The following is a 15,329-nucleotide window of genomic DNA, read 5'->3' on the forward strand; positions in this document are numbered from 1 at the left end:
GATGGCATCAGTAAACCTGATCATATTAAGAGTCTTTAAGTTCTGTATGTACAATGCAAAAGCATAATTAACATCTTCACAATTACTTCTGTATATAAGTGTATCATTTGTACAGGCATGAGATCTTTTCCAATTTGAGTAGACAAACTCCTATTTGAGATACCCAGTAAGTAAGTTGCTAGAATCTGCTGATAGAAAGAGAGGTTCAAAGCTGAAATGGTGTGCTGTATAACAGAATGCAGTCATAGAAATCAGGGGAAAAGTATAGTATGATTTCTATGAAGGTGTATATAAAGATTCAACATGACAGAAAAACACTAAGACATTAAAACACAATTTTAAGTATTGTGTTGTAATTTTTTTAATGTCTTATACAGGGTTTGTAGTTTTCATCAAAAAAACTAATCCTCAAGCAAAATGTAGATGTGTGTTTTCACTGTGTGTTCACTTGGCACCAGTGCTAACGAAGTGTAAAAATTCTGCTCCATCAAAATGGCTTTTTTCATAGCTATTCTATTCTTCTTTTGCACTGGGGTAAATACCTATGCAAACTGAAAGGCAATAGTGAATCTTTTAACTTCCTGAAAGACATCACTGTTTAAGACCTCTCTTTAAAAAAGGCTCCTATGAAAATATTGGAAAAGTAGTTAATGTACGAAAAGAAAAAATATTGCTCCTTTAATTTGCAAGGTTTTAGAAGGATAGTTCCATGATCACATGTGCTAGCTGAAAGGTGTAATAATTTTAAATACAATGTGTTTCTGTATTACACAAATTGCTAGGCAATACAAAGGTCTGTGTAGCATAGGGGTATAGCAGTGAAATCTAGAGCAGTTGCTCCAGAAGCGGAAACACTGGCAGCTTATTGCTTAGGTCAGGATGGAGTGGAAAAACTTACTCAGCCGAAAGACATTACCCTTTCAAGCGTGGTTGCTCATCATCTACTGAGTCACGTTTCTTTTCATGCAGATCACTCTCAATATTGATGTATTCATCCTCCTGGAAAACAGAGCGATGATGAGGCTGTGAAAGGGGTGCATGCTTGTTAAGTAAGGTGTGAAAAAAGAGATCCCCACTGGCAGATGGCTGAAGCAGTCTCAAGACTTTCCCTTCTGCACTGAGTGCATGGCTCCGGCTTGCCTGTCTGCTATCAACGCTGTGATCAGTATCAGGCAAACCCTGTGGTTAGACAGTGGCTGTGAACATTTCCAAGCCATTCACATAATTTTGAAAGGGGAAATAAAGGGGAAAAAAAATACCAGTGTTACTCAGAGCTGAAGAGGGCCCCGTACAGAGTACCACTGCATATACGCTGAAAAGTGAGAGCTGCAGGTAGGGATGGTAGAGCTTCTAACTAGCCAGCTTGCCCAGCACCTCCTGTTGACGACCCCCTGTTTTGTGGCTTCCCTCTTTGCAGAGCTTTAATATGGTGGAAATTTTATGTATGAGGAATGGTTAAATTGAGGGGGGGCAGGGAAGCTTATTGTTTTAAAAATTTAACTAAGCCAATAAATTTATTCTTAAGAAAAGCTGCTGAGAAAAGGTAACAGGTAATAGTCCTTTAAAGTGAGCTAACATCCATGTGCTTTGTAGCAAAAACTTGAAATTTGGCCAATCATAGAATCATAGAGTCATGGAATCATGGAATCATTTAGGTTGGAAAAGACCTTTAAGATCATCAGATCCAACCATTAACCTAACAGTGCCAAGTCCACCACTAAACCATATCCCTAAGCACCACACCTGCCTGTTCCAATGCCTGACAACCCTTTCAGTGAAGAAATTTTTCCTAATATCCAATCTAAACCTCCCCTGGTGCAACTTGAGGCCATTTCTTCTTGTCCTATCACTTGGTACTTGGGAGAAAAGACCAACACCCACCTTGCTACTACCTCCTTTCAGGTAGTTGTACAGAGCGATAAGGTCTCCCCTCAGCCTCCTCTTCTCCAAACTGAACAACCCCAGTTCCCTCAGCTGATCCTCATAAGACTTGTGCTCCAGGCCCCTCACCAGCTTGGTTGCCCTTCTCTGGACATGCTCCAGCACCTCAATGTCTTTCCTGTAGTCAGGGGCCCAAAACTGAACACAGGACTCGAGGTGCGGCCTCACCAGTGCCGAGTACAGGGTGACGATCACTTCCCTCGTCCTGCTGGCCACACTAGTTCTGATGCAGGCTAGGATGCCGTTGGCCTTCTTGGCCACCTGGGCACACTGCTGGCTCACATTCAGCCGGCTGCCAACCAGTACACCCAGGTCTTTCTCTGCTGGGCAGCTTTCCAGCCGCTCCTCCACAAGCCTGTAGCGCTGCATGGGGTTGTTGTGACCCAAGTGCAGGACCCGGCACTTGGCCTTGTTGAACCTCATACAATTGGACTTGGCCCATCAATCCAGCCTGTCCAGATCCCTCAAGCAGATCAACGCTCCCACCCAACTTGGTGTTGCCTGCAAACTTACTGAGGGTGCACTTGATCCCCTTGTCCAGGTCATTGATAAAGATATTAAAGAGAACTGGCCCCAAAACTGAGCCCTGGGGAACACCACTTGTGACTGGCCACCAGTTGGATTTAACTCCATTCACCACCACTCTTTGGGTCCGGCCATCCAGCCAGTTTTTTACCCAGATAACACATTTTCATCAGGAACACACCTTTTTGCTACCTGAATCCACATAAGCCAGCTGCATTAAAGGTTTTGAACAACCACAGTCTGACCTCCACCGTGTTCAAGGACTGTCCTTGAGGCGGCTGGGAGCAGCACAGCCCCCCCGAAGCTGCGTGCACACTGCCAGGGGCTGCCGTGCCCACCCCACCTTCCTTCCCCTGGCCTGGTCCGGAGGGGCAGAGAGAAAGCTCCTGTCCCACGGGTACATACCTCCATGCTCATGGCGGGGCCCATGGAGGGGCCGGGGACCCAGGGCAGGCGCCTGTTGCATTCAAAGGCAGGAGCGTAACTGCACATGGCCACGCTCATGCCTCCTCATTTTAATGCTGTGCCAGGGCAGCGTGACAGGCTGCCTGCCCTTGGGTGTCCAGCCAGGGCCACAGTGAAGGCAGACAGTGTTTTCCCGAGCTGGTGGTCATGTCCTACCTTCTTGAGAAGAGCTGGCCCGCTGTGCCCCACCACTTGGAGACGTGGCATTCTGCAGGTGAATTTACCTTTTCTCTTTGTGTCACTATTATTTATGCTAGACCCATTCCCGAAAGGGCTGTGTGAAGCAAGGCCCAGAGCAGACCTCGCCCTGGTCCCTGACTTCTGTCTCGCTTTCCTGCTGCAGGCATGTCCGAAAGTCCCAGCAAGCCCTCGCTTGGTTCCTTCTGAGAGAACTGAACCAGCTCAAAGCCAAAATTAACACATGGGCAGTAATTAAAATGGTGCAGAAGAGTATGTATGTAGAAGCCACTATTCATTCCTCTAGTAGAAAGCTCAGCGTGACACAAACAGGAATGTCTCAGTCCTCAATTGCAGTTTTTGGAAGCGGGGGTAGGGGGTGGGAGTCTTGTGGCTCTGTGGAGCTGCAACGTAACTTAAGGCCGCATTTTTGCAAAACTCGATTTCGTTCTCTCTTTGGTCTTGACTGTGAAATAAAGCAAACCTGAAAAATGCAGATGCTGCCGCCTACTAAGTTGCTATTACTTATGGTAACTGAGAGCACTCTTCGCAGCAGCTGTAGAATGTGGGCTTCTCACCTGAGGGACACCAAGTGCTGATAGTATTGAAATATCATTTATTCCTGGGCTTAAATTGGGGGTATAATGCATGCCAGTATACCTCACAGATTTTTGAACCTACATTATAAATCAGGAGAGTCCAGCCCTCTGGGTTGAAAAGCCATACTTTCACATTTGCAGGCATCTGCGCTCCCTGTGGCACCATGCCCTCTCTCCTGGTCACAGCTTGAAGCCCATGTCCCACACCTCCTGCCTCTAACTCCCCCACCATCCCCAGTGCACCCACTTCACATGCTTCTCCGGACAGACCGTGCTCCCCTGTTGCTTTTCCCCATGCCACAGCATCCTCCCTGGGCCAGGAGCTTGCCTGGATCACCCACAGCTTGGTCTCTGGCTTTCTGAATTTGTGAAATACACTGTTTGTCTTGAGAATAACCTATTTTTTTCTTTTGAATAGTTCAATATAAAAAGCATCAATCTTGCATCACAGTGTGAGTCTACAAGGTATTTAAATATGCTCAGAATATTATTAGGTTGCTATTTTATTGTCACAAATGCTTTCCTACGTCTACATTAAAAGGTGTTGAGAAAGTCTGAAATCAAAGATCACTTTGTGCCTAACTGTGCAGATACACAAGGAAAAGGGAGAATGGATCCAAACCCCTTTTATTCTTTTTTTCATGGCCAAACACAATACCAGATCTGGTTCTTGGGGAGTGTTGGCCCTTGCTGAGGCTAACCCAAGGGCTGTGTGGAGCGTGTGGACTTGTGCCAGCAGGGGCACAGCAAAGTCCATACTCTCAAAGCCTCAGAACAAACTCTTCTGCCTCAGTCACAGTGTGCCTGAGAAAGTGTTGGTGTGGGTACACGTATCTCTACTACATTTGCATAAAGTAGTGGCTGAAAGCTTTCAGCTGAACCTTTTCAGTGGGAAATTATTTTCTTTGATTAAATCAAGCTTTCATTGACTGCCACTACTTCTCTCCATTTTCAACAGTTTCAATCAGTTCTGAAAGTCCTTTTATTCTTTTTTGTGTTTGACGTTTTCCTTTTTGCTGGCTTTTTTTGAAGAGGAAGGTATGGGCACTGACTACAACCTTCCTTTCCTAGGATTGCAGATCCCAGCCCAGCTCCCAGGAGTGCATATCAGAACAGTCCCAGCGATCCTGTAAATCACTGAAAATCTAGAATCACTTCAACTCTGAGAGCAGAGGCATTTCTTTGGCAACATGCCTTTACTGCCTCTGATCATATGCAAAAACCATTGGAAGACAGAAAAGAATATCCACAGCATCAGGAACTCTCTATTTCTTATGTGCTGCTTCAAGTACCATCAACAAACTTGGCAAGTAGATATGATAACAACATGGGAAAGTACTAGTTTTTAACGGAACTTTTAGAGTAGCAGATTATTTATTTCTGGGGTGTGGATGTGAAAATATTAATACATGACACTAGTAAAATACCTCTGTTTTTTAACCTCACTCTCATGTCTTCATAGTGAGCTACTCACTATGTGGGGTTAAACAAATGTACAGTCAAAAGAAATCAAAATGGATGTGTTTATTATGAAGTCATCTGTATTGTATTCTCCTTTTTCTAGTCAGTTGTATGTCAGAGCTGTTGCCTCCAGTTTGTGTTTGTCTGAAATTTCCCCTCTTCTGGATGAGTAGGTATTTAATAACATGTATTCCCTGTCTGACTGAAAGATTGTATCACTAAACCAAATGTTTCCAGTTTCTCTTCTTCCTTCTATATTAACTCCTAGTCCGTAGTATTCCCTCTGATGACCATTCCTCATGCCTCTTTTGTATCTTGTATGAAGCCATTTTGACATTAGAAATAATTTTTCTGAATCCTACACGTCCCATTTTCTGTGTTTTTTTCTTAATGTATTTCTGAGAACAGAACTCACTTCCCTGTCAGTTTATGAATTTAAAAAAAAAATCAGGTTTTGTTAAAATATCTGTCTTGGATATCACAGCCAATTACTGACATTGAATTTGAGGTTTATAAATTTACATAAGGTTATTTGAAAGAAAAAAAAAAAGAAAAAAAACATACCTCATCAGTATGTACAGTTTTCCTATCTGGTGAATTCTTGATTCTCTGTGAACTCTCTCTGAGACCTTTTGGTCTTAAAACACGCACACCTTCACTGTCGTTCTGGGGCATGACAAGACCAGAAATTGTGTTGTTCAAATGAAAAGCCGAAAGCTTTCTACTGTGCAGTAAGAACTAATTTATACTCTGATGCCTGTTCTTCCCTGTTTTACTTTACCAGTACAGGGAGCCCGAAACTCAGTGTACAGAGCTCAGGAGTTCAAGTCCCTGCACTATTACATAAAGCTGCGTCAGTCATGGATGGTGCTTGAATAATGTGATTCTGCTGTTTTCTTGACCCAAACTCACATGTGTTCCTGGTGCTGCCCTTTGCCTCAGGACTGGTTCAACAAGTTTACAAAGATAGAGCCCGTCTCCACACCAAGGGCAACGGCCTATTTGGGCCTTTCCCAGGTTGTTAGTATCTTTGCTGCAGTGCATATGCTCCTTATGCATATGCAGTAAATACATATTTTTTTAAAATACATACTTCTGTTGCTCTTGGAACAAAACACTCAGAGTATGTTTAAAGAGAGCAGTTAACTTTACTACATTAATTCTCTGCGGTGTACCTTTTATCAGAGTGCACTGAGAGTTGAAGACAGCCATAACCAGGTCCACTACTTCTACTTTTTTTGTTGTTGTTCTGAAGCTGAGTTTTCTTGTTTCTTAGTGTTTTGAAGAGTACATTACTTCTTTTTAATGATCCTTGAAGGGCTGGTTCTTATTTTGGTTTCATAAGAAAGCCGCTTAAACAAAGTGTCAGATAACTCATATCCGCAATTGATATAAATGTTTTATATTTCAGTGGTTTCTTATGGCAGCAGTTACGGTATGGTCACTTCACTGTGTTATATTGCATGCAGTATCTCATTATTTACATGGTAATAAAACCAGTAAATTAGTATCTACATTTAGCCCTCTAAGAAAATGATCATTTCCAAATGAACAATACAAAATAAGCTTAATCATAGTAAATTTTGATAAAGGCAGGAATAAGCAGTATTACCAGACATAAATTAAATTTTGCTTTTTAGCAGAAACATGACCCTAGAAGCAACCAGAACACTTTTATTTTCAGTAACATATTTGCCTTAAAGATACTCTGCTTCCAAACATGATAAAACATCCATTTCAGTAAAAGCATTTCTGTAACATTGTGTGTCTGGGGAAAGAGAAGGAAGTCGCAAGAAGCTGTTGATTCACCTGCTGTGGCACTGATAAACCAGATGCCGCTACATCAGTTCCCTTCCTTCTAAGAGAAGAGTATTTTTGCATTCCCTTAAGAAGGAGGTATTTATTTTTCAAAAAGCATCCCTGTTACTTGTTTGCCTTCTAACCATGCTGTCTTAGGAGTTTGCCATAGCTGCCCTGCAGTTGACAATGAAAGCCTCTACTGAACACTCCATACAGTGCAAAAAAAGAATTATCACAAGAAGCAGTGCTTAACTGTAGCACTGAGATGTAATATATTAAAAATACTATACAGGACAGCATAGTGAAGTCAAAGTGGCACAGTTCTGTAATTGACACCCACCCACCCCTGGGGATAGCCTCTCTGAAGATTTCTATACTAGTTGCTGAGCAAGAGAAAGCAAAGATTTCTTAGGACTTTCGTCAGAAAACATGTGAAAAACAGCAAGCATGTGAGTTGCTATTTAGAAGCAACAGAAGTACGGAATAATTTGCATTAGAAGAAACCTCTAGAAGTCACTTTGTCCAACCCACTGCTCAACTGCAATAATTACATAAGAGTTTCATTTATAGAGTAATTAAAATATATGAATGTATGAGTAATGTAACAGAAAACTAGTAAGAGCATCACATGATTGCTGGAACTCTAAATAGCCTGCACTGCAGAATGATAGATTTGTGTTATTTTCTGCAAGCATAAAAAGCACTCATTTCAAATGATCATACCACATTTCTGGCATATTCCAAATTCAGTAGAAACTGGTTAATTACTATTGATAACAGGTTTACTTCAGTTAGAGACTACTTCTGTTGACTAAAACAGTCTTTGAATAAGTGCCATGAAGCTGAGCAATTTTCTTATATTTCACAGCTCATTCTTCAAGTACAATCTCTTCATCCACCCCCTTATACAATTGTTTTATTTTGTTTGGTGAAAATGCATGCTATTTAGCCCCACCCCTTGAAGAAAAAGAATTCTTTTAAATTTCTCATACAAATAGCAATATTCAATTGACAAACAAAACTGTCTTTTTGCTATTTGCTTAGAGTCTTTCTGAGTTTGCTGAAGGAACTCCTCACCAAAATGTTAATCTGTCTGTGCTTGTCAGCTGCTGTTGCAGATTGCTACCTAAGCACCCAGCACGGACTGAAAAGCTTCTACCTCATTTTCTCAGTATCATTTTCCACCTCCCTGGAAATGCCTGCAGAGCAAAACATTGCAACAGAAAATGAGAGTTCAAGCCTTAGGGACTATAGCTAGCACAGCACTGTTGTGAGCACAGGCCAGATCCTGCAATACGCCAAGTCACTCCTGAACCTACTCAATCTGTAGTGACATAAGGAAGCAGGAAGTTAAAACCAAATTAGAGAAACTTGGATGGGAAAATTCTCTTTCCTTTTGGCCACACTGGAAGGATTACATAATTGATCCATTTACTTTGAATGTTGACAATATGAAAAGCGTTTCACAGTTGCACTTCTGCCTTCACAGTCTGATGTACTTTTACTGATCAGAATTTCCTGCTTGTAAAACATCAAATTAAAAGTCAAGGGCATAGAGCTATCGCATACTTGTAAGTCAAGTGCTCTTTCAATGTTTGTTGTGTTCCCTCTAGATGAGCAGCTCACTTGCCCTGTCTTTTTGCATAACGACATTCTTTGACCTTCCCTTCTATCTCCTCCCTGCCTTTCGAGGGACGGTTGGCTTTGCAAAGAGCTCATAACTTTTATTGGTTGTGCTTTTAACCACAGCACACACTTTAGAGTAGATGGTTTTCTGCCCCTGCCAGTTAATGAGGAAAACAGAGTGGCTACCAGAGAGAGCATCCAGGCAGCTGCTTAAACTCTTTATGGTTTAAGGGTGGGTAGTTACATTAGCTTTGGAGATTAGAATCAGAGTACTTAAGGAACTCAGTGGAAAACAGATGCTTCAAAAGCAAATATTTTCAGTTATCATGTTGGATTTCATTGGATTTCTGATTGCATTCAGTCAGCTGAAATGAAGCCATCTGATTTACAGTTCAAAACTTTGTTATTCTTTTAATATTCAGTGTAACTGAAGATCATTCATCGAAGTTTTCCCCCATGTACTACCTTTTGCTAGCCAGAATGTCATGATTCTGAAGGAGTTAAAATGCATTTTAAATATTGAGGAAATTTTTTTCAATCAATAATCACAGCATTCATAAATTCCTGTCAAATGATAAAATTCAGTGTACAGGGCAGGAGGGATGAATGTTCATTATCCATGTGTTAAATTATAGTAAATGAGCTGTAGAGACAGCAGATAAGAAACATGTAATGCCAGATTTAAATTCAGCTTGCTAAATCCTCATGAGGTGTTTTGAAATGGGTTGCAAATTAGGCTCACCCACCTCTGAGAACATTACTGTTTTCTTTAAAAGCTTAAGCTGTCAGTATTGAGTAGGATAGTTGGATAGTTTCCTGAAATGCAGGATAAACAAGTTAAAATGATACACTGGCACAAGCTGGCCATAATAAAAGAAATAGGAAATCCTTTTGCTCTCAAAGCAAGCAAAATGTATGGGAGGCAGAAAGCAAAATCCAGAAAAACTGAAACAGGAAAAAAAGATCTGCACATTCCTGAGAAGATAGCAAGGTGCACATGACCCCTGCAATGATGGCATTCAAAACATCTGTTGATGGCAAGCAGGAACGCAATGAGAATAACAAGGACAAGAATCCTAAAAATGGTTTTCACAAGGAATATTTACTTAGCATGAGAAGCAAAGACCCTAAAGGTATAACTAACTTTCACTGTTTCCTGTAAGAGACCAGGTAGTATGTCACAGTTAATTTTTTTTTTTTCCCCAAAAAGCATAGCTTTGGAAAGCAAGTTTTGAGAATTTGGAAAAGGACTGCATAATTTCCTGCCTGGATCTGATGGAGTTATGCAGTGCAATGTCTTCATAATTTAAAGGGAAATTACAACAACAATGCCCATGAAATGTAAATTCTTAATAGTGCCTATAGTCTTAATTAACCAACCAGACAAGAGTATCTAGGAAGTGTGGAGAATGGTGATAAACACAGAAATAAATGGCATTTTTTAGGATATGTTTTAAGCCTGTTTGAATGAAATGGAGTACAAAAGCTGCATATGTTATGGCAGTACCAATATCCTTATGCAGCGTGAGTAAAAGGCAGAATTTTAAAGGGGCTCCTTCTTCAAGTCAGCTTCTTAAGAGTATGGTGTGCTCTGCTACAGAAACAGGTACCGACTACTTAATGCATCATAACGCTGACAATAGGAGGCCAGTGAACAATAAATATTTATCAGCTGTTATCTTCCCTTTGCATTGCATTTATTTTGTGTTTACCTCTGAGTTCCCTTTAAAAGTCAGGGAGTTTTTTCATCTCACATACCATTCCTTTTTATGAGCCAACTCTTATAATTCCCTGAGGAATAAGTGTGACTCGTTGTTTAATGTCATCATTAGCAGACATCTGAAGCATCAGAACTGATTAGGTAAAACCTTTGCCTCTTAAATAAGGGCTAAACACAAGCTAGGTAAATCCAATCTCAGTTTTAGGGTTACTGTTAGTGTTGCAGGGTTTCTGAGCAGAAAATTCTGTGGGCAGCTATAGTGATGCGCAAGCTGGTGCCATCAGAGAGAAGTTAACTGAACCACATTGAATGCAAGAGACACAGTAGTATTTCTGTACATTATGTATGATATTACTGTAGATATAGATACAGAATGTATTACATTAGCATGTAGACACTTAACATGAACAATCTTCTGAATTGCGATGAGACTATGAGGATAATGATTTAGGTTCCTTAAACTGCATGACATATTTAAGGGGAAAAAAAAATGTTAAAAACCTGAATGTCTGGGTATAAACAGTGTGGCAATCTGTTGATTCTAGCTATGAGGTAGCATCCAAAGCAGGTAAATTTAGCAGGTAGGTCTTAGCAATTGCATTGGGGTTTTATTAACGTTATGTTGCGCTGAAGAGTAGGAGCGTGCTTGGGAAGACTGGCAGTGTGGCTAGAGCTATGCATACTGTTAAAACCAGTACAGGAAGCTTACTCATTGTAATACACCCAAATGGCGTTAGTAACTGAGATGTCCCTAACATCAAAGAGAGAGTTGTCTGTTTTCTGTTGTCTGTTTTCTTCTGAGACTGTTTTGAGCTGTTAATGACATTAAAAGTTGCTTCTGAGTCTCCCAGGTACTGGCATTATCAGAAGGCAATAACACAGGACGTGCAGTTTTTGATGCTATGCCTATAAACAGTTCTAGTGGAATCTGCGTAGTGTACAGAAGAAGTAGCTGATATTTTGCAGGATCATGCATTTTTTGAAATGTAATTGATGGTGTTAATAGAAGCCTACGCTACATGGATGCGTGCCCTCTCTGAAAGTTAACATTGGTTAACTGGTTTCTGAGGGTCTGCTACAGTACAGTTGAAAAAAGTTTTATGCTTCTGTGATGCAGTGAAAATCCTATCATAGTACAGAAGGCTGTTTGTGTTTAAATATCAATAGCCAATGTGAAATTGAGAAGAGCTCAAACAGTTACCCCCCTTTGACCATTTGTACGACTAGTTGAAAAGCAGATTACTCTGGTATTACAACCCTTTGGTCCTGTTAAAGAGTCTCTCCACAACAGAAGGCACAATGCCTCTCATTCTTGACATAATAAAGCTCTGATATGATCCTTCATCCATCATTTGTTAGCCTTGATCTGCTTTGTATTACGTTAAGAGCTGTTCTCTTAACTTATTTGCTTTATAAAACAACCTACCTAACCTGAGTTTACTTTATCTGTGTCTTATTTTTTCTATCCCTTTGTGCATTAATCATTGAATGGCTCAGGTACATCTGAAGGTACCTATGGAGTGCAATCCCACAGACACTTAAAATGGCTTAAATTAATCCCTTTCCAGAACTTTTTATATTTTGTGGTTTAGAGAAGATACTCATTGCTTAGTACTAGAAGACACGGTATGTTGGAGGTAGAAAAGCATTCATTCTTTGTGCAAGAAAAACTCAAATACAAGAAAGTAAGAAAAAATGATGAGATTGTTTTCTTCTCAGTGGCTTCTACTGTGAAGTGATTTATTTTTCTATATGCAGAAGTTTACCTATTTCCTTTTGTGCCTTATTTTCTCTAGGGAGTGACTTATATGTTGAGTCAGAGATAGACAGTGTAAATGTAAATTTGAACACCTTCTGGTGGTGTTCCAGGACAAAAAAGTAACCAGAAAACTTGACTCGGGCCCCAGGTTTCATTGTTGGATAGTCTCCATGATTTTGGCATTTGAATTATTTAAATTCAAATAGAGGCTCTTGCAGACCTCTGCAATGGACAGAAAAGGAAGCACCTAGGTTCCCTGCACATTGCCCAGGTGAACTACCTGCATAAGGCAGAGGATTAACCTGAGTCACAGTACTGTGCTCCACAGAGACTACTGAGGAGATTTTCAGCTTAGGTCATTCAAGAGCATTCGGCAGAGAGCTTCTGCAGCTAAGGAGGGACTTCTTTCTTCCTTCACAGACTTTGGAAGTCTGTAGGCACAGACTTTGGAAGCTGACTGCACTATCTTAGGCACATATTTTGTGTGAAAATGCAGCCAAGACGAAGCCCTCTTTTATCTCATTCACTTGAACTGAAGGAGACCCAAGTTCAAATTGCTATCTTGTCTATCTGCTCTGAAGCACAGATGTATTGGGGGTGCTCTGATTACCCAGGAGAATGCCTTAACCACTGGGCTATCGTGTTTTAAGAGTTATCTCTGTCTCCTCTTGAAACTGTCCCACTCAGCGTGAATTATTAACTAATGACTGGAGTAGGGACTTGACCCTAACTCCCTTACATTCCACAAATATTCCCTGACTGGCAGATTATCAAATCAATCTATTCCTTGTCTGTCTCTATAGCCCAATGAATAAATATACAGAGTGGTTGGATGTCACTGGCATTACATAATATTCCACATGCTTAGCATCTACAAAGACCTTTCTGTGTTATTTGAATAGTGTTGGCTGATATTCACGCCCATTCACGTGCTACCCTTCCTGCTAGCTGAGCTCAGGGGCAGTGTAAGGATCAGAGGCAGTGGAGGAAAGCAAGAGATACTTTGCTAACACACCACTCCTTAGAGCCACTGTTTCTCCCGGAGCTGTTCTATCTTCAGTGACAATTACAGTGAAACAGCCTGGCCTGGCTGTGGGTTTACAAATTTCTGTTTGTCCCTGCTCTAATTCAAATGAAAGCACAGGGATGCTGGGCACTGAGAACCAATAACTACCTGGTTAACTTGGTGCTTCTGCTTTTGAAACCTGCATTTTAAAAATGGCTGTTAACATTACTTTATGCATGTAATACACAGAATCTTCTGGGTTGGCTACTTACCTCCTCTCTGTGCTCTTCCTGGGAGCAGAACAAGACAATTGCACTTACATTATGCTTGGAAGAAAGAAGATATATCCTAATGTGATTACATTATTATTTTTCTCATTAATATACATTGCTTTGATAAGGTATTTGTCTGCTGCATAATGATGACCTCCTCTTCAACAGAACTGTGAATTACCTATCCTCAGGAAAAAGCATCAACCGATAGACCAGATAGGAGGTGGATGAGCTAGTTGTGAGATCCATCAGCCTATGAAATATTACTGAGTCAGAAGACTTTGGAAGATAGCAGTATACCAGGCAGGAAATGAAGGCAATAAGCACAGCCTACTCCTGAATGTGTCGATTGTGATCCAGCTTTTTATACAAAAGCCATGTACTTTGGCAGGATATCAGTGCAAACCATGTGGGGTGTTGTAAAACATCTGCAGGCAGAGAGCAGAAATTGCTTTCTCTTTGTACAGGGACTGAAGAATTTACAGTTGGACCCGATGATCTTAAAGCTCTTTTCCAACCTAAACGATTCTATGATTCTAAGTAAGCACGGTTTATCGTTTTTAAGTGCTTCCTCTTCCCCACAAAGCAAAGGAAACCACACTTACCTGGAAGGCCAAATTGTGCACTCCTGAGTGATCACGGGTGGTCTCCTTCAGCTCCATGTGGCTAGCATGGGCAGGAGAGTTTTGGGTGGATGTTGAAAGCTACTTGCAGCACAGGGCAACAGCAGCAAGCACCTGGTTAATCCATCCACAGGGTCGGTGAGTATCACTTCAAATGTAGTTTGTTGTAGTCACTCTCAGGTTGCTCTTGCTCACTCATAGCTCCACCTTCTCGCTCCCCTGGCACAGCCCCTTTTGGCCAGCGTGGGAAACTGCATTAAATGTTTCTTGAGACAAGAAAGGAGGATTCCTGCAAGCCACAAGAGGCATTCATATCTCTGGGCCATCCCAAAGGCAAATGTGTCTACTTATATGACTTCTGGCTTTCCTCACTTGCTTGGGGGAAAATCTTCCCCACCCAGATCTTTGAGAGGTCAACACAGTTTTTGTCTTTTTTACAGCTATTCGCAAGTCACTGTTTCTGCAATGTTATTGTGTCTCTAAATTTCATAGTGGGTAAGGACTTTATCTGGCAAGAGAAAACAAAGGAAAAGGAACAAATCCCACACCTCCAACAAATATCGGTTATGCATTTTCAGTGGGCATGCCAAATCTTAGGGCATGGGGTCATTTGGTTATCTGTCCTCAGATTACTCACCTTTAAGTGAAGAGTTTTCTAATGCAGGATTTCAGGCTTGCTATTTGCAGTAGGGCAAAGTTATACTCTTAGAACTATCAGCTGAGTCTCTTACCTTTTGGTAAGAGTTTTTGGTTGCCTATAGACTTTGTATTTACAGCTTGTTCTGTGTAAATTCACTGAAATTAGCAGCAGAATTACAGACACTAACGTCAAAGAAGATTTCAATGAATATAATTTTTGTCTTCAAGGACAACAAAAATGAGGAAGTGTTCTGTATCTTCGAAATACAGCAACATATATTTATGTACACATTAGGTGCTTAAATTCCCAGCTTTCTACATGGGGATTGAAACTGTCATGAGTTTTGCCTCATCCTGTGAAAGAGAAAAACATGATGTTCTGTTTTAGGAATAAAGACAGAATGGACTAGTGTGAGTGAATATATTATTGGAAATAAAGAACAGTTACATGAAAAATAAGATGGTGGATCTTTCTGAGGAATCTTCCAACTATGTTGATATTATAAATCATACAGTTGCAATATATGCTTTCTGAATCTCATAACTATTGCTTAAAAAGGAGGACTAGTTTTTGTTTTGTTTTGTTTTGTTTTTTTCAGTAACGAGCGCATTACTTTTAATGATGTATTCTGGTTTTCAGTGTTCAGAATCTTTTTTGATGCCCCAGGTTTTGAAATCAGCATGTTTGTTCTATTTGTATTTGCACTGTGAGTAGA

At 40.7% G+C, this 15,329-nt stretch overlaps 1 protein-coding gene across 1 annotated transcript in view; it reads right to left on the minus strand.

Moving 5' to 3' along the window:
• Positions 1 to 14,013, minus strand: part of SLC28A3 (solute carrier family 28 (concentrative nucleoside transporter), member 3) — a 42,777-nt gene extending 28,764 nt beyond the window's left edge. The window contains exons 1-4 of the mRNA XM_010568741.1: positions 13,957 to 14,013; positions 13,352 to 13,369; positions 5,733 to 5,834; positions 917 to 999 (exon numbers count right to left, since the gene is read on the minus strand). Coding sequence (XP_010567043.1) covers positions 917 to 999; positions 5,733 to 5,834; positions 13,352 to 13,369; positions 13,957 to 14,013 — 260 coding nt within the window. The remainder of the gene's footprint in view (positions 1 to 916; positions 1,000 to 5,732; positions 5,835 to 13,351; positions 13,370 to 13,956) is intronic.
• Between the last annotated feature and the right edge of the window lie 1,316 nt (positions 14,014 to 15,329).

Source organism: Haliaeetus leucocephalus, unplaced genomic scaffold, assembly GCF_000737465.1.
Source record: "Haliaeetus leucocephalus isolate CR32 unplaced genomic scaffold, Haliaeetus_leucocephalus-4.0 Scaffold251, whole genome shotgun sequence".
Taxonomy (NCBI): Eukaryota; Metazoa; Chordata; class Aves; order Accipitriformes; family Accipitridae; genus Haliaeetus; species Haliaeetus leucocephalus.